General features: G+C 38.9%; 1 protein-coding gene across 1 annotated transcript in view; it reads right to left on the bottom strand.

Annotated features, from left to right (window-relative positions):
* LOC126194994 (protein unc-80 homolog) overlaps nt 1–21,013 on the bottom strand; it is a 1,036,886-nt gene that overhangs the window by 102,535 nt on the left and 913,338 nt on the right. Inside the window, exons 56-57 of the mRNA XM_049933411.1 lie at nt 13,013–13,136; nt 3,106–3,315 (exon numbers count right to left, since the gene is read on the bottom strand). Of these exons, the coding sequence (XP_049789368.1) occupies nt 3,106–3,315; nt 13,013–13,136 (334 nt within the window). The remainder of the gene's footprint in view (nt 1–3,105; nt 3,316–13,012; nt 13,137–21,013) is intronic.

Raw genomic sequence — 21,013 nt, 5'->3', positions numbered from 1 at the left:
GTAGTAGAGTGGGTCCATGATAGTGTGACCTGAAGTTATTTATACCTGATGGCTCCCCATATCATGGTGTCAGAAGTAACATTGCTGTTCCCCCGCAAAACAGGACATTTCTCCAGGTCACCATACTCGCCAATGGAGGTCATCGAGGGTGGTTCAGAATGGCAATTAATTGCTGAACACAAATGTGATGCCACTCATAGCAGTCCATGTTCCCTGTCATGGTACTACTCCAAACACCGTTCTTCGTATTGTGCTGCTGATGGCAGTCTGCCGACTGCTAGACACCAATCCATGGTGTGGAATGACACAGAATGTTGGAGAAAGTCCATTACTTGCTCTTAGAGGAGGAAGTCCATTACTTGTTCTGAGATGGCAGAAGCAGATATGAAGGGATTATGAGGTGCTTGTCCTTTGTGGTGGCCAGAAGTTGTCAGAGAACATATGCTCTCACATTCCCTTGCATTCAAACACTGGGCCACTGCCACATCTGAATGCCCCACAAATCTAGACCAGACGGGCAAATGGAGACCCACAATGAGGCCCATTTCAAACTCTGTCAGGTTATGATAATGCTATCTCCTAGGGGTACACGGGATCTCCGTATCCTTCACAGTGATCACTCATCATCTGACACTGTCCATACTCCTTGCACACCCCATCTGGCCTGGTAAAGAAACTAAACATGAGTAATAGCAATGCACTCCAGCAGCCATTCTATCTGTCACAGAGAATTGACATTCAAGTAATTTACACCCCCCCCCCCCCTCCCCCAGTAATTTACACACCCACCAATGAAGTTACATTTACATCTCACCATGTCTTCTGGGTGCTTCACTTTTTTTGTCAGGTAGTGTATGTTGAAGGATAGTTCAAAGACTGACTTCAAGAGAACTAGTTTTTACTTATGTTTATGAAACTAAGGAAATTTACTTTTTGGATGAAAAATTACGTTTCATTTTTCATTAATGACATCCAACATGCAGTCTGTTCATTCTTTACCTAAACAGATGAGATTTTCTGAGACTGAATTCTCTTGCTCTAAGTAAAGTGAAATGTGCCCTGATTATAAGTGACAAATTAAGACCGTGTGCTGAAGTGGAACTTGAACTATCTTCCTTCTATGAGTACTACTAGTCTAACTATTTGAACATACCTCATGCAGTTGATGACCCATAACCTACGAAACTTAGGTGCCCAGGTTCGAGTTCCAGATTGGGATACAGATTTAACCTGCCATACACAAACAATATAGTGTGTACTTTTGATAGATGAAGAAAATTCGAATTTATAAAAACCACTGAAGCTGTTGAAAATCCAATCTATGCCCATTGTCCTGGAAGTGTCAATCCCAGTATATTATAGAATAGCTTCTGCAGAGTTTGGAATGGCTCAGAAGAAGCCTTTGAAATGCTGAGTCAGTCTATGGGATGTGCTTAGTTAGCAAAACTGGTAACATGCCGCCTTCTAAAGAAATGATCTGGGTTCAATTCTCAGTGTGGCACATAGTAGAAATTTGTAACTTAATACTAAATGAGATTTAGCTTGTTATCAGACAGGTACTAGAATCATAACAAAATGTAATCTTTCAAACAGCCTTCAAGATAAAGGACATTACACATATCAACAACAATTAATGGTGACATGGAATACACATCAACCAAATTAGGTTATACAAATGATGTAAATCTGAGCACACCCTGAGTGCACAGTATATATTAGATAATCTATGTGTATTTCATAAGCCATTTGTTTTATGACAATAAGTAATATAATTTCCACATGATGTTATGCAAATCATGACTGAAGTAGTCTGCCCCCTTACCTGAGCCTGTGTGTGTGTGTGTGTGTGTGTGTGTGTGTGTGTACAGGAAACACACAGTCAGTGCCTCATACTGTCAAAGACTTTGTCTCTGTTGGTAGGACTGCAAAGGTGCCCCTTCTGAGGTCTACTGAGCAACTACCTGAAAGGAATGTAGCAGCTCTCATTTTGGAATTTGATGTTAATTTCCTGGAGAGGAGTGTGCAAACCAGCTGCCTCCCCAGTACTGCTGCCCAATAATTCCCTTGGCAAAATATGAAGTGGTTTTTGGTCAGCATCAACATGTGAGTCATGTAACCTGTAGGTTCAATCAACAGAAATGCTCTCTCTCTCTCTCCAATACAAACACACACACACACACACACACACACACACACACACACACACACACATTTTCCTTTACAAGAAGAGCTCAGATGGCTAACGAGTCTTAAGCAAAGAAGGAAGGCTGAAAGATGGAAGGAATAAATAGAATTCCTACACAAAATGAAACTAACTTGAAGACAGTATTTTGGAAAGGAAAGTGGAGGTAGATGGGGATGAGATGGGAGATATGATACTGTGGGAAGAATTTGAAAGACCAATGATAGATCTAATTCAAAACTAGGTATCAAGAGTAGATGACATTCCCTCAGATACCGAGTTCCTCAGGAGAATGAACAATAACTAAACTATTCCATCTGGTTTTTACGATATACGAGACAGGTGAAATACCTTCAAACTTTAAGAATATAACAATCCCCATGCCAAGGAGGGGAGATGCTGAAAGATGTATATAATACTGAACCATCAGTTTAAAAACAGATAGTTGCAAAATATCAACATGAACTATTTACAGAAGAATTGAAAGACTGGAAGAAGCCAACTTCATGGAAGATCGGTTTGACTGCTGGAGAAAAGTAAAAACTGGTAAGGCAATACTGAGTCTACAGTTTGTAATAAAAGACAGACTGAAAAAAAGCAAACCCACATTTATAGTATTTGTAGATTTGACTATGCTGGCTGTAAGGGACTCTTTGAAATTCCAAAGATAGCAGGGATAAAATATAGGACACAATAGTTTATCTACAAATTGTAAGAATTGAAGAATGTGAAAGGGACACCATAGTTGAGACGGATGTGAAAAAGGGCTGTAGCTTGTCACCTATATTATTCAACCTGTATGTTGAGAAGGCAGTAAAGCAACTAAAGAAAAAGTTGGAAGGGAAACATGTTTTAATATTAACTGGCAATTTTTCATAAGAGACACTTAATACCAGAATGTTGTTACATAGTACGTTACTTACCCAGAAATGCCACTTGGTAGAGTGACATTGATATTTTTGTTGGCTTCTTATTTTCTCTGTTGCCATAGCTATGACTTCCAGTGCGAGTTTCTGAAGATGACTTGATGTTCTGTGTGGTAACTGATGCTGTCTTTGTCGCAGGGGGGCAAAGGGCATGGAGAACAACAGTCAGCATGAAACTAATGTCAACTTGTCGCAGACGTGGTGCATCTACAAAACAGTGAGTAAATGAAGTTGTTCTGAAAACTTAATCAACATCAAAAACTCATTAATTTGTTGCATGATCAAAATATGATAAGGAGAGACTGAAAAATAAAAAAGTAAAATAAAAGTTAAGGCTACCATTTTCACACAATATGCTTTGCTGTATAGTTCATCACGTAACAATATAATGACTAGTTCTTTTTTAGAGTTCCAGCAGTCACAGCTTTATTTTGTGTGATTCACACACTTATTGTTTACATAATCATCATCTACAAGAAACCAAAACTGAATCATAAACATAAATACACAAATAAGTTCATAATAATGTTCCATAAAAATGTAAAATAGTATTAAAAGGAAAATACTCATTATGTGTGATATGTGTTACATTAGGAGCTTAAGTGGCAAAGACAAAATGGAAATGATGTGTAAATACAGATTATGAAGTGTGGATTTTTCTACAGTTTTGAAATCACAGAATAAAAGCAGGATTGTTGCAACTGACATCAGATTGAGCAAACAAGTATATTTAAAGTAAGTACATTCTTTAATATGTAACTGATAACTAGAGTAAATTTGTTATGTAATAGTCTATGGTGATTGACTCACCCTTTAAAAAACATCTACTACTTTTCTGAGTGTGCTGCCGTCTCAAAAGAAAACAACTACAACGCATTTATGTCTTCAACTTGTCCATACTTGAGGGAGATCTCAGCAGCTCTACAAGTACAGGGTGTACATAAAGTCCAGGAACACTTTCAATTATCTATTGCACAAGAACCAAACATTGTACAGATATCATACATATGTCATTTTGAACAGAAACCATTCGGGAGGACGACGGTTCAATCCCGCGTCCGGCCATCCTGATTTAGGTTTTCCGTGATTTCCCTAAATCACTCCAGGCAAATGCCGGGATGGTTCCTCTGAAAGGGCACGGCCGACTTCCTTCCCCATCCTTCCCTAATACGATGAGACCGATGACCACGCTGTCTGGTCTCCTTCCCCCAACCAACCAACCAACCATGAAAGTTTTTTTTCATGTACACCGCCACAGTGTAGTTTGGTGATTTGCCAATAGTCATCAATAGTCGCAAAAATGGTGCATTCAGGTGCGGAGTGAGCTTTCTGTGCGTTGGAGTTTGACAAAAACAGGTGTGCTACAGCTGTTCAACGGATGTTTAGAACCAAGTATGGTAAGAAGCCACCAACAAGGAAGGCCACTTACCACTGGCATAACAAATTCATTACGATGGGTTGCTTATGCCTGGCAAAGAGAAGCAGACACCCCGGTGTCAGTGAAATGAATGTGGAGTGCGTACGAGAGACATTCATAAGGAATCCAAAGAAATCGGTGTGTTGTGCATCCCATGAACTCGAAATCATTCCAATGACAGTGTGGAAAGTCCTGCGACAGAAGCGCTCTATGAAACCATTAAAATTGGAGATGACAAAGACAAGCATTTTGAATTTTGTTTGCAGTTACAACAATTAAATGAGGAAGGGGAAGGCACTGTTGATTGCTTAATTTTTAGCAATGAAGCCACTTTTTGCACTATTGGGAAAGTGATCAGGCATAATTATTGAATCTGGGGTTCAAAGCATCCACATGAATGCATTGAATTTGAGCATGATTCCCCAAAGGTAAATGTTTTTTGTACCTTGTTACATCAAAAACTGTATGGGCCATTCTTCTTCGCCGAGAACACTGTCACTGGATATTCCCATTTGGACATGTTGCAGCAATGGTTGATGCCTTAAATGCAATTGGACTCTCCTTTCATCTTACAGCAGGATGGGGCTCCACCCCATTTTCATTGTGAAGTTCCTGGGTACTTGAACATGGAGCTACCGCATTGATGGATCGGCTGTGCTACAGATGGGGACAGCTGTTTCATGAAATGGTCTCCCCGATCCCCAGATCTCACACCATGCGATTTTTTTCTGTGGGGACACATTAAAGATCTGGTGTATGTACCGCATCTACCATGTGATGTAACAGAGCTTCGGGAGACAATACGGGAAGCGACTGCCACATTCGACGATGCCACGCTAGGACAGGTGTGGCAAGAATTTGATTACCATATTGATGTCTGCCAGGTCACTCACTCATGGTTCACATCTCGAATGTTTGTATGACATCTGTATAATGTTTAGTACTTGTGCAATAAATAATTGAAAGTGTTCCTAGACTTTATGTACACCCTGTATGTCCAGTATTAATAAAGGCAACAACAATGTCAAGAAAATTAGAAGAATCTCAAGTTTCTTGGCTCACTTATATACATTAACGATTTTCTTTAAATACAGAAATAATTCATTCAATTCAGTTCACAATTCCACATTGTATGATTTATCAGAGTTCATGTAATGTGATCGGACTGAAGGCTTCCTAATAAACAGAACTCAGTAACCACTACCATGAAGCAGCAGCAGCCAACTCATTTCTACTGCTCCTCCAAGATTCTCTATGCATTATGGTCTTTGGCTACATAGCATACATCCGTACTACTCCTGTCTGTGTTCTAATGGCATCTGTTAGCACATGTTTAGTTTTCTTTATCCTCCCTTATTTTTCTAATCCAGAAAATATCCTTGGTCCATTTAGCACAAGATTGTCTGGTTATGTCTTGCCCAACTCCATTACAGTCATAAACACATCTTCAACTACCATCATTTCCCTGATCTATTTAATTATTTATGTGTTTCTGCTAGTAAATTTCAACATACATCTTTCCATTTCCTGATGATTCACCTTCAGTTTCCGAATGGCTGTCACATTTAAAGACATATCACACTGCGACAACTCAAAACTGGCAATGCGCACTGATTGTAAACTTTCTGTTACAAACACATTCAATGCTGAATTTGAAAAATCTGTTTGATTATCAAAGTACTCCAAACCACTTTCATTCCTCTGTTTGCTTCCTTTGCACCCATAGAGTAGTTGTAATCAAATTCCTTGAATGTAAAAATTCAACTGGTTCTATGACTACACTGTTAATTTGAAGTATTTTTCTATGTGCTGATTACACTTGGTTTCGTTATTATTACAATTCATTAACAGGCCTCAGTTTACTTTAATTGATAATGGATATTGTGGTTGGTTATTAGGATGGAATAATCACTTCATATTCTTTGAAGATCTCAAAATACATTTCTGTAGTCCAACACATTATTCTCACAGATTTGTACTAATTCTGCAGGCACATTTACATCTATTCCTATTTTTATACTTCCCAAGTTTTTTAAGGTATGTGGTGAAGGGAACATTTACAGGCAGTACCTAGGAAGAATTGTCGTCTGTCAGGTCACTTATATATTGTGAACAGTAATTGTCCTATGCTCGACCTGACTTTTACTCATTAAGAATGTCACACTGGAATCGACATATTCTTGCATAATTTGTGCGATGTCCCCGTTTCTTCTTCTTCCTCATTCTAACAAACAATCTTATCATCACTAATTCTGTAACTATTCCTGCCAGTGTCAAAATGTATTCTCCAGTGAACTTCACTAACCCTGCCATAATCACCAGTTTAGTTATGCCACGTTTATTGTCCGGTTAGTACCTAAGAAGAATTTTCGTCTGTCAGGTCACTTATATATTGTGAACAGTAATTGGCCTATGCTCGACATGACTTTTACTCATTAAGAATGTCACGCTGGAATCGACATATTCTTCCATAATTTGTGTGATGTCCCAGTTTCTTCTTCTTCCTCATTCTAACAAACAATCTTATCATCACTAATTCTGTAACTATTCCTGCCAGTGTCAAAATGTATTCTCCAGTGAACTTCACTAACCCTGCCACACTCACCGGTTTAGTTATGCCACGTTTATTCTCTGGTTAGGTGTTATTACATGTTTGTACAACACATTTTCTGTGCTGCTCCCAGAATAGAACTTTAACAGTTGCTAGATGGGACTGTACAACTGGCCCTTACTAGTGTAGCAGTCTGGCCAAAAATATTCTGTCAAAATTTCATTTTCTTGGATACACCGAGAAGATAATATGTAATCTTTCTTACCTTTTATTCCTGTTATTCATTTATTTCCACTGTGGTAGTCTGCATCTATGGATTTCGCTAGTAAATATAACAACGCTGATCATTCGCAAACACAGTCAACCAAATAAACAGTGAATGGCATTCACCCATTCGGCTTTATTCCACTCAGCTCGTATAGCCACATCCCCTTTTGCTTGCAGGAAAGTTTATTTCTTGATGCGAAGGGGATTCACCTGACAGAGATATCATGTACACTATGCACACATTTAAAAATCAACTTATGATTCATTCAGAAATTGACTTAGAATTGTTCAAAAACCAACAGGGATGCGTTTCAAAACCATATGAATAATTGATAGAGCAACGTGTGCTGGATGCTAGGCACTTTGTGAAACAAGGTTTTTTTTCCCCTTAAGATTCTGAATTTGCTCCCCCCCCCCTTCCCCCATTCCTCTGAAATTGTCACCTGGGGTAGATACCCAGGTTTGCTGCCTGCCCCCTAGATCCAGGCCTGTTGCGCATGCGTGAATCTGGCAGCTTAGGTGCGCTAGTAAATATTTCCGGATAGCATCTGGCTGCTTGCTGCTATTGCTTATACAGCTAACTGCCACACTCCTGTAGCCAGAAGCGGGAGAAGCTACTCATATGCAACTCAACTGCACATGCATATGAGCTTGCTCACAACAACTCAAACGAATCTAATGTAAAGAGTTGAAACGTCATGCTCATCGGAGGCAAATTGTTGTTATGAAGCATTGCATAGTGTTCCTAAAGCCTTTGACACATTTTGCTGTTGGCAAATGCTTGTATGAGCACAATGTTTTGTTGTTGTATATGGTGCATTTCCTTGAAACCTGAGTTTTATTTTCGTTTTTTTTTCTCTCATTCATGTTTTATTGTTGCAGTATTATTCTGCTGTAGCAAGATACAGTAATATCCTTTGTTAGAGTATTGGTTCTTACCAGTTTAAGTTACAAAAATTTAACCAAAAATTAACACAATGAAAAATTCTTGGTTTTCCCCAGTTTTCTCTCGGATGAAAAAATTCCCAGTTTTTTCCCAGTTCTACCGGGTCGTATACACCCTGTCTTCTGAGTTTAAACACTTCCACTGGCCACAAAACTCCCCAGACATGAACATTAATGAGCATTCTGCAATGCCATGCAACGTGCTGTTCAGAAGAGATCTCCACCCCCTCGTGCACTTCAGATTCATGGTGTTACTTCCCTCCAGCACTAATTCAGACATTAGTCGAGTCCATGCCACATCATGTTGCACCATTTCTGCATGCTCATGGGGGCCCTACACAATATCAGGCAGATATACCAGTTTATTTGGCTCTCCAGTGTATATCAAATAAGTCTAGACTGAAGCCCCAAAATGACTTTTGCTGCCAGTAACAAGGCAAATCATAGATTGCTAATGAAATTTTCCACTGATACTTGAGCATACCATACACTGCTCACCAGAAGTATAAGTGATCTCAAAGAATAAACAACTATTTACAAACATCATCACGTACAGCATCCTCGGTGAAATGATAATGTGTTGCTATTAGTTCAGTTTTTTAGTTTCTACATGCAATAATGTGGAATTAATTTTTCCATGTTTAGTTACTTTAATTAAATTACTTGTGTTTGCTTATGGGGGGGGGGGGGGGCTAGGATTATGCGTAGCTTTCACTGGTCTATATGATTATGATCTGTGTCTGCTGCGAGATCCTGAATGAAGATTTAACTGCTGTCGATGAATTACTGGAAGCTGCATTTGGCAACTTTTGATTATCAAAATACACATCTGTGAATTGGATTGGTGTGATTATCAGGATACCTCCTGCTCACAGACATATCATGAAGCCTCCCAGTTTCTTCTAGAGCAATGTCTGATGGAGGACCCAAATCTAACACCAACCTCCACCACCTCCAAGAACCAGCTACAAAGGAGTGACCCCTTATCATATGTTAGCATCCCAGACTGGAACAACTGAACCACATCCTTCATCAGGGCTTTGATTACCTGTGATCATGCCTTGAAATGAGGGACATCCTATTTGAGATCCTTTCCGCTCCTCTTAAAATGGTATTTGGTTACACACCCAACCCCTACAACCTTGTAATCCACCCCTATGCCAATCCAAATCCCAACCCCTAGCCACAGGGATCACATCCCTGAGGGAGACCCAGGTGCAAGACCTGCCAATTCATCCACCAAGCACTTACTACTCCAGTCCTATCACAGGTTTATCCTACACCATCAAAGGCTGGGCCCCCTGTGAAAGCAGCCATGTCATATACTAGCACTGCTGCAGTCACTGCAAACCTTTTTTATATTGGTATGACTACCAACCACCCATCCACCAAGCTGAACGGCCACTGCCAAACTGTAGCCAAGAGCATGGTAGACCACCTTGTGGCACAACATGCAGCTGAACTTAATATGCTTGATTTCAATGGTTGCTTCACGACATGGGCCACCTGGATGTTCCCCTCCATCCCAGCTTTTCTAACTGTGTAGATGTGAGTTATCCTTACAACACATTCTGTAGCGATTTGAGAATTTCTGTGTAAATTCTAGAACCACTCAACCTTCTACCATCTTGAACATACGATATTCTGGATATGAGTGCGGGTTGGTAGAATCCTACCTACCACGTGTCACATGTTTGTGTGTGCAGGTTTAAAATCAGTTGCGGGAAGAAAATAGACGCAGCAGTCAGACAGCACTGACAAGTACTTGTTGGGCAATCCATAGATGTTTTAGTGAGTGTGTAAGGAAGAACCATGGAGTTTATATGCAGCTCTGTGCTTGTTGTGTCATTGACTATTGTTATAAAAACAAGAACAGTTGAAAAAGTACTCTTGTAGACTCTTGAAGCAACCTTGTTAGGGGCAAGACTCATTTTATGCTTCATGTTAAGGAAGGTCATGGTATCCAAGCCAACTTTCTTTTAACTACAACTCAATGTGTTTCTAAAATCCGTCTGTACAAGAGACATGCAGGAAGTTGCATATTCATGTGGAAAGTGAAATTTTTATTGTTATTTGATGAAAAGTAAAGTTCGTATGTCTACTTATTTTATATGTAGAAAGAGTTTAAAATTCCTGTACCTAGTGTTATTTGCCGGAGAAGAAGTTAAGAGGGTTTCCAGCAGCAAGCTATTCAGTAAAGAAGAGTGGCCGCAAACTCGAAGTAAGTCACTTTGTAAAGAAGTGGAAGGTGGTTTGGGGGAATAAGTCAATATAACTCAGATCCACTCTCACACTCAAAGTCATCAGAATGTTGGAATTCTCTGCTCCTGAAATGATCCCGGCCTCAACCTACAGCAATCTACTGTCCTCCCACCCTCCACTCAACAATTTCTGCTCCCTCTGTCCTGTCACCTCCTCCATATTCATGTCCCCTCATCCTCACTGTGGGTCACCCTCTACCAATGCACCCATGATCTTTCCACTTTCCTGCTCCTCTCCTTTTCCAGTTCCCATCCCCATGGCTCACAGCATCCTGAAGCATTTACTAGCAGTCTCGTCATGCCTCCATCTAGTCCCTGTGTGCTCTTCCAGACAGTGCTCTTCTCCCACTCCAAATTGCTGCTTTCATTCAACATGACACTCGCTTTCTGGTACAAGCTACCAGAGATTGCATTTGCTCACTTGTATGAAAGTGTGTGTTTTCTTTTCTGAAGAAGCCTTTGGTTGAAACCTAATGTGTAACTGTCTTTTCATTGCGCCTATCAGCAACTCAATGTGTCATCTTTATGGTGAGTAGCAATCTATCTTTTCTTAACATTATTGAGCTTCCATTGCTTAATATTTGGGAGGAGCATGATTATTTTACCTCAAAGACTGTTAGATAAATGTAGGGAATTGGTATCTGAGAAAGATTAAATAATTCTGTGGGCATCATTGTATTCTCACACCAGGATCATGAGAAAATGATAATAAAGAAATGAGAGTATGTACCAAGGCATGTAGACAGCAATTTTTCCCTTACTCCATAAGAAAGTGGAATAGGACAAAACTTAATTAATACTGATACAAAGTACTGGCAGAGATAGACCATGGCTTATAGACCATACACCAAGGTGACAAAGTCGTGGGACAGCAACATACACATACACAGATAGCAGTAGTATAGACCATGGCTTATAGACCATACACCAAGGTGACAAAGTCGTTGGACAGCAACATACACATACACAGATAGCAGTAGTATCTCATACATAAGGTATAAAAGGGCAGTGCACTGGTAGAGCTGTTATTTGTACTCAGGTGATTCAAGTGAAAAGGTTTCTAATGTGATTATGGTCGCAGAACAGGAATTAACAGACTTTAAATGCAGAATGTTAGTTGGAATTAGATGCATGGGACATTCCATTTCAGGGAATTCAATATTCGATACCCACAGTGCCAAGAGTGTGCCGAGAATAGCAAATTTCAGGTGTTACCTCTCACCACAGACAATGCAGTGGCTGAAGGACTTCACTTCACGACCAAGAGCAACAGCATTTGCATAGAGTTGTCAGTGCTAACAGACAAGCAACATTGTGTGAAATAACTGCCAAAATCAATATGGGACATATGACAGATGTATCCATTAGGACTGTTGTTAATGGGAAATTGCAGCAGATGACTGACGTGAATGATTCTGTTAACAGTACGATATCGCCTGCAGTGCCTCTCCTAGACCCTAGATGACTGGAAAACTATGGTCTGGTCAGATGAGTCCTGATTTCTGCTGGTAAGAGCTGATGGCAGAGCTCAAGCATGGTGCAAACCCTATGAAGCCATGCACCAAAGTTGACTACAGGCACTGTGCAAGCTGGTGGTGGTACTATAATGGTGAGGGCTGAATTTACATAGAATGGACTGGATTGTCTGATCCAACTGAAGGAATTATCGACTGGAAATGGTTATAGTCAGCTACTTGGAAACCATTTGCAGCCATTCATGGATTTCATGTTCCCAAACAACAATGGAATTTTTATGGATTACAATGTGCCATGTCACTGGGCCACAATTGTTCGTGATTGGTCTGAAGTACATTCTGGACAATTCAGGTGAATGATCTGGTCAACGAGATAGCCTGATATGAACCACATCGAACATTTATGGTACATAATCGAGAGGTCATTTCATGTACAAAATCCTGCACTGAGAACATTTTTGCAATTATGGACATTTACGAAGGCAGCATGGCTCAGCATTTCTGTAGGGGACTTCCAATGACTTGCTGAGTCCATGCCACATCGAACTGCTCCACTATGCTAAGCAAAAGGAGGTCTGACAAGATATTAGGAGATATTCCATGACTTTTATCACCTCAGTTTATATGTATCTGCATCACCTCAGTTTATACGTATCTGTAGTAATTCATAGAATAAGGAGAAAATGGAAATACATATTACACTTATGAACAAGAAAAATAATAAGATACAGATACATAAATCAAAATTAAAGATGCTCATTGAAACAGAATGGATTCTTTTAGTCAGTAAGTGAGCTTTAGCACTAAAGGGAAAGGGACAAGTAAAACAAACTTGGAACAAACAACAGAAAGAGAGCATGCTGCAAAACAGACAAATAACAGAAAGAGAGCACGCTGCAAAACATTAACAAAAGCATTACAAAAATAATGAGGGTACTATGCATTGTATTTTTCACTTCTATTCACATTATTATGATAAGCAATTTACCTTTCCTTCCACTTCCAACACGCAAACAGAGGGGCATGAGCAAATTCATCAACATATTTTCAGTTTTTTCTTGTGTTGGAAACACTGAGCTGCCCCCACAAACTTGTTCCAATGAATAGGTTTCCTGTAAACATATGGTAAGTTAACATAAAAGTAATTCACAGATAATCCATGTCCAAACTGTATACTGATTTGACTTGTAATGAGTAATGTACAAAAATTATGTTGAATCTGTAGCTGAAATAGTTTCATAGTTTTGACTTCATGGAAATAAAGGAAAAATGAGAATAACACAATTTGAATTTGAAGATAATTACCTGCCATTTCATTACTCTCTTCTTTATGAAACCTCTGTCCCTACTTAGAAATGTTTCATGGTAACATGTACAACAAATGTTATTTCATCTTCATTCTGAGAAGATATTTCAAATGATATTACTTGTCTTGGATATCACATACAAATAGAAAAAAATATAGTGCTGAATTGGGGAAGAAAACAAATTATCTACATGCATACTATCATTTTATCTTCTTGAAAATTTCATTGCCTTGTATCAGAATACAACCTTTTTAACACACATTTCCTAAGAATGACATTCTGTTTGCCAAAGGGTTATCTACAAGATACAATTTCACTCAAATAGCACCAAATAACTGAAAGAAATGAGGTGTTCTTTTCAGTCAGAAAACAAAGTGAAGAAGCCTAGAGAAATATACAAAAATCAAAATAACAAAAGAAAGGGTGAGTAAAACAAGGTATGTATCATTACACTGTTGGACAGAAATTATGTTGTTCACCAGCATTCCTTTTTTTCAGCAGAAAAAAAGTAATTAAGTAGTCATAAAACGACTATCAAAAAATTCATGTATTATTATTGGACAGGCAGCCAACAAATTGGCAGTTAGAAAAAAAATTTCATGAGACCTTCTATCATTCTATGAACTCTGTTTATTACACAGTGAATGTTGAACAGAGGGTTAATATAGATGTGATTGTATAACAGCTCTTGTTCAGGTAAATTGTTACATAGGTTTATGTAAGTATATTTTCAATACAGTAATGTAATGAGAGTAGTCAGAAACTCTAAACTCAGAGAAGAATATATTAAAAAGTAAAACAACTCATTTCCTAGATGAACAGTTGCTTTGTGTGATGAACAAAATGAGTACTGAATATATTTTTACAAGGAGAGAGATGATTAATCATGTAAGGTATTGTTTTGTAACATAACTTTTCTTTGTAAGACATTCATGGAACTTACACAAGCTATAACTTGGAAGTCAGAAAGATTCACAAGAAGGCAGTGCTAGTGATACTGAAATGTAAATTTTAAATTACTGTGAAATGAAAGTTTTAACCTCAATAAAAATGATAAGGTTACATGAAGTTTTGCACTTGTCACAAAAACACACTGTAAGATCCTGTTTACATTGTTATTGCATGATACTTCATGTTATAGTGTTAAAACTACACACTATTATGGAAGATGAATCTCATGTACTGTATGAACTAGTTAGGGAGAAAGCTCTTTCAATAATAATGCATGTAATTTATGACAAGATAGGAAGGCTCTTCTATGTGACACTTGATGTGCAGCATACTCATTAGAGATTAATGTCGGTATATGATGGTCTAAGAGTGCATTTCTCAGCCTCAGTGGGTGAGTTCAGAATTAAAAACTATACAACATTAACACTTCTTAAAATATCTAATCAACATTTTAGTAAACCAAATATAAGTGAATGTCTGTGTTATCACTTATGTGCACTCATGGTACATTTCAAGCTCTAAGCAGGTGCAAAGTGATACATTATATTATATTTTGTGGCAAGCAGAAGCAGTTACCAGCAATGGAACTTATTTCACTAATCCTAGGCAAACAAAAAATGATCACAAAGAATGTCCAACTTCAAGAGGTCCTCTTATCACAGATGAGTTTCATAATTTGGATTACAGATAAAGGTACAAGATGACACACATAAGAGTCAACAGCTGCCTATCCTACGTTTTTCCTGAAGAAACTTGTGATTTCATACTCCTGAAATGTAGGTGGAGACAACTCAAACACAGACAGCTCAAGTGTAACTAGAAAATATGTAGTATATGTTACTATTATTATTTAGTTTTAATTGCAAAGTCTTATTGAGGTGCAACTTTGTGCCATTAGTTGACAGTGACCTCAAAAAACTGCCTGACACAGAAACTGAAGAATCCAGAAGACTTATTGTATGTCAATATAACTTCATACACATTCACACCATTGGCATGTGCGTAAATGATCAGAGCTACAATTCCCTGTGAAAGGTAGAATGGCCACTAGAGTGCATTAGTGGTGTTCATGTTTTGTGATATTAAGACCTGGTAAGATTTATGTGTGTGATCATCATCAGACGTTGGGTAATCACTTTGAGAGTCATGGAGATGCTGCATACTCTTATCAGGCAGCATTATCAGCACCTGACAAAGTTTGCAAATGGTCTCATTGTGGATCTCCAATTGGCCAGCTGGTTGAATCATGCAATATCCAGATTTGTGGGGCATTCCTATGTGACAGTGGCCTAATGTTGGACTGCATCAGACTGTAAGGGCAGGTATATTTGTCATCATCAAGGTTCTGGTTCACCATATCTGACCATAAAAAGGGAGGATCACTGTACTGTGCACCAAGCACATTATAACATCTTCACTTCAGCACCTGCCATCTGATCACAAGTAAGGAAATCTCTGCAACATTCTGTGTCAATCTGCACCACTGATCAGGGACTCTCAGCCACAAGACTTGGGAATTACTGTCCCATGTATAAGCTGCTGTTAATGCCACAACACAAACTGTGGCTTTTGGAGCAGTGCCATGACTGGAAAACATATAATGAATGGCACTACATGGGGTACAGCAATGAATCATGGTTCTGCAGTACCCCAGATTATGATCATTGGCAAGTGTGGCAGTGATCTGGGAAGAGGACCCATCGTTCCTAGGCTGCAGGGAAGCAAAGTAGTGTTTCTCCTGGTGTCATGGTATGGGAAGCCATTGGGCATAACTTCAGATCACGTCTGATACAGAGTGAGGAATCCCTCATTACACATCAGCATGTCATGGGCGTCCAGTGTCCTCATATGTTGCCTCTCGTGCGACAGTATCAAGGTACCATTTTTCGACAGCACAATGTTTGTACACATATGGAACATGTCTCTACATACTGTCTGGGTAATGTTGTGGTACTCCTGTAGCCAGCAAGACCCCCGATCAATCCCAAGTAGAACATGTGTGAGACCAGCTCAGACATCCACAATATCCAGTCCTAGTGTCTAGGATACCAAGGATCACTTGTAGGCGCAACTGCCTAAGGAGAGGATAGAACATCTTTATGACACCCTTCCCAACTGAAACAGTGCCTCCATCCAGGTCAGAGGGGGTGCAATGTCATTTTGGTAAGAGGGCTCATACTGCCAATTTCTCTGTATATTTGACTAAATTTTTTAACATCACACAACCTCTCAACATGTGAAGTTTCATTTCTTTTCCATTCTCCCCTTATGAGTACTTAACTTTTTATGTCAGGTATTACCGTTTGAAGTGATGTTCAGTTAAAGAGTGTTTATTGATGGTAAGAGCAAAATACGTAGAAAAACCATCACTGTTCAGAGCAGTTACTGAAAAATGTTGCTGTACGATGGTACTAGAGTGAATGTAGTGAAAGTATGAGCATAATACGTGCATGACTTCTTCACTGCTGAAAACAGTGATTAGTTTTCACAGTTTTTGGGAATCATTAACAAATATCATTTAACTGTATATTTGTCCTTATTGCTGATCCATCATTTGGATACAAAGAAAAACCATTTGAATAATTGCATCAGACACTGCAAGACCCATGTCATGAGCAGACAAAAATGTCTTCTGAATTCTTCGGTAAAGGGCAGTTATTGATTTTAGGGGAGACAATTGATATACTTTATAGCATCAGATGAAATTACTGTAGCATCATTTACATGGAAAGTTAATGGATTTTTGTTCAATGTACTACCAAGTAAAAATTAACATTGATGGAGTGCTTCTGCTAGCAAAAAGGAGTGATAATAGAACTCTTACTTAGTATCTGACCCACTACCTGCTTTCTTTGTTGTAGTATTTGATAGGAAATGTGAATATCTGAAATTTTTTGCTAATACCTCTTACTACAAGCATTCAAATGAACAACATACTGTGTACAAAGTTACTGAGTGAAGGACAATACTTCCTTCACATCCATGTACGAATGCCTCTCTATTCCAACAAATCTCTACACTCTGTTTCATCACTTTCCACAAATGCAGCATCTGGGGCTTTCACACAACTCATACAGTGATATGATCTTCATGCTATTGTGGGGAACCTTCCCAACAGTATGCCTGGTGACAACTGGGGTTACAGCTGCAAAGAACAGTAGCAATTTTCCTGGATTGTGCAATGATAGTAGCAGTAGCTGTATTGACAAAAATGAATATAATCACTTCTTAAGTAGGGTGCAGTACAAACTACATATTCTTTACACCAGTATTGTGTGGGTGAATATGAATTTTTCTGGTGTATTCTGTCGATGAAAAACTCTTGGTTTGACTTTTACTGAAGATAATGGTATGACACTCATCAAAATGTCATGGCATTTCAACATTCTCACCAGGATGGAAATCCAGGAACTTTTCAACAGCACTGCATTATATGGATTTCCATTCAAGATGAACCTGTGGCAGTTACCACATTTAATTATTTTCACAGTAAAATATTGTGTCAATTATTTGGTTGAAGATGAATATTCAACAAAAGATATATAAACAGAATACAAGTTAAGTTAATACTGCTATTGTTGTTAAGTCTAACAATAGTACATCAACCACCTGCTATTGTATCTAAAGTACTCAACTGAGATATACCTATTGGACAAATCTTATCAACAGGTAAAGTGGCTAGCAAAATAGCAGAGGCTGGAACTCTTTTCTCATGAGCCTGAGAAATAGTATGTATCAAAACAAATGCTTCTATCCATTCATTCACATTCTACAATCATTTAAAAAAGCACTTTGTCCAAGCTCTGAAGAACAGTATTCAACAACAATGGTGTGAGGAATGCTTGAGTGTGAAAGTAATTCAATAGTAGCTTTTGAAAGTACTCTGAATGCTGTAACCAAATGTTTAACACATACACATAAAAACAGCAGTTACCAATGTCCATAGATATGCCAGCTGAGTGTTTGGTGCCACTTAACAGCAATGAATACTTGCTTCATAAAATGTTGTGAAATTTAGTAGAACAAAAGCTAATGTCCAACTAAGGAATCCTAAAGAGAAATGTTATACTAAAAGTATCCTTGTCATTTTTCAATAAATTAAATGGTGTACATGAGAAAGTAAGAACAGCTGTTGGAAGATGTTGTCATCAGAACTCTGCTGCTATATGGCAAAACAGTAACTACCTTTAGCACTCACAAGTTAACATAATATTTCAAAGATATTATTTTTCTCAAAACGGAAAGGTGTTAGAACCTTTTACAAAAATGAGCTGCTTTGAATAACAAAAATGTAATATCAGTAATGGAATAAAATGTAAGCATTCAAGGAACCCTCTAATAAGCATAACTTGATTTCTATGTTAAAGTACGAAATGTAAGCACTTATCAAGTAATACGGCCATGGCAGTTGACATCTAATCAGTAGCTATTTTAATGAAGGAATGTGGAAAGTAGAGTCATAAAATGCTGTTACTGAGAATAGGAACTGAGCATGTCCTGTGCTTCTAGGTATATGCAAGCAAATTACATTACCAGTAGTTGTAGCTGTACAGTATAAAGACAAGAGGGCAGAAATATTCTGAAGGCAACTGTTAAGAATAAGAATATTTTTGGAGGCTATACACAAGCTTTAGTACACAAAAGAGAGTAAATTTCTCAGCAATAAGGGTTACAATTCAGAATAAGAAAAACATATTCAAATACTGGTGGGTTAACTGAGGGCTTCTACGTATGTCAAAAAAACGCATTCCTCAGGCAGATCCCCTAGTCAGGGAAGCCAAAAGTCAGATGGCAAACCCAAAGGGCATACACTAGATTGATTTTCAAACAAATAGTAAACTATAAAAAGGTATTTTGATGCGTGTAAGGCAGGGAAAGAAATGATAAACTTTTTTATGAAGAAAAGTGCAAGTAGTGCACTATACTGGAGAAGTAACAGTTAAATTAGTGAGAAGTTACATCAAGGAAATTTCTGTGAGCGTATGTTCCATTAGATTGAGGCCAACGGAAAGAAAATATGCACAAGTAACACATACCTCAAAGGACTGTTCTTCTGCATGACCAAGTCTATTACTTAGTCATTCAATGACACACATAAAAAAAATTTTGCATCACCTCGGTTCCAAGAGTTCCGGAACCTGCACAGAAAATTGGAATAGAGCTCAACATAAACATCGTTTCTGCCCTTGTTTTTGCTCATGAAAACCACAACTGCATGTTGTACCACCATACAGCGAGATCTTCAGAGGCGGTGGTCCAGATTGCTGTACACACCAGTACCACTAATACCCAGTAGCACATCCTCTTGGATTGATGCATGCCTGTATTCGTCATGGCATACTAGCCACAAGTTCATCAAGGCACTGTTGGTCCAGATTGTCCCACTCCTCAACAGCAATTCAGTGTAGATCCCTCAGAGTGGTTGGTGGGTCACGTCACCCATAAATAGCCCTTTTCAATCTATCCCAGGCATGTTTGATAGGGTTCATGTCTGGAGAACATGCTGGCCACTCTAGTTGAGTGATGTCATTATCCTGAAGGAAGTTATTCACAAGATGTGCACAATGGGGGCACGAATTGTTGTCCATGAAGACAAATGCATTGCCAGTATGCTGCCGATATGGTTGCACTATCGATCGGAGGATGTTATTCAAGTATCGTGCAGCCATTACGGCACCTTCCACGACCACCAGTGGCATATGTTGGCCCCACATAATGCCATCCAAAAACATCAGGGAACCTCCACTTTGCTGCACTTGCTGGACAGTGTATCTAAGGCGTTCAGCTTGACCAGATTGCCTCCAAACATGTCTCTGATGATTGTCTGGTTGAAGGCATAAGCAACACTCATCGGTGAAGAGTTCACAAACCTCTTGCCGACCCCTGTCCATGAGTCTTGGTATTTTGACATTGGCCTCTCAATATATGTATTCCCTACTGTCATATCTTGTTCAGAAAGGTGTGCAGTATACTGCTACATCCATTTTCAATAAGCTACCACTTGAATTCACAAATCTTAGCAGTAATCCATGCGCTTTCAAATTGAAACTGAAGAGTTTCCTCATGGGTCACTCCTTCTATTCAGTCGAGGAGTTCCTTGAAAAATTAAGCTTATTCTTGTTGTATTGTTGATTTAGTGTACTTAAGCTTATGGATTGACTTCTCTCGGCTTCATCAACATTTCATTTTTATCTGTAATTACTTTTATGTTGTAATTTTATCTACTGACATGTTCCATGACCTTGGAGATTTGTTGCTCAATTTGGTCCTTCAGAACTTGACATGTAAATAAATAAATGAGAACATGATACCAATCCTGAGTGGTCCATTCGGCATGTTGTTGGGCCCATCTGTACCATGCTGCATGGTGTGGTTGCGAATATGGACTTCACCATGGACGTTGGGACTGAAGTTGCACATCATGCAGCCTATTGGCACAGTTTGAGGTGTAACACAGCGTACTGTGGCTGCACAAAAAGCAATATTCAACATGGTGGTGTTGCTGCCAGGGTTCCTCCAAGCCATAATCCGTAGTAGCGGTCATCCACTGCAGTAGTAGTCCTTGAGCAGCCTGAGAAAGGCTTGTCATTGACCAGTTCCTGTCTCTCTGTATCTCCTCCATGTCCAAATAACATCGCTTTGGTTCACTGTGAGACGGCTGGACACTTCCCTTCTAGAGAGCCCTTCCTGGCACAAAGAAACAATGCAGATGCAATCGAACCGCGGTATCG

The sequence above is a fragment of the Schistocerca nitens genome, chromosome 7, assembly GCF_023898315.1.
Source record: "Schistocerca nitens isolate TAMUIC-IGC-003100 chromosome 7, iqSchNite1.1, whole genome shotgun sequence".
In the NCBI taxonomy this organism is placed as follows: Eukaryota; Metazoa; Arthropoda; class Insecta; order Orthoptera; family Acrididae; genus Schistocerca; species Schistocerca nitens.
The sequence above is the reverse complement of the archived record's forward strand: the minus strand, read 5'-3'. Positions and strand labels throughout refer to the sequence as shown.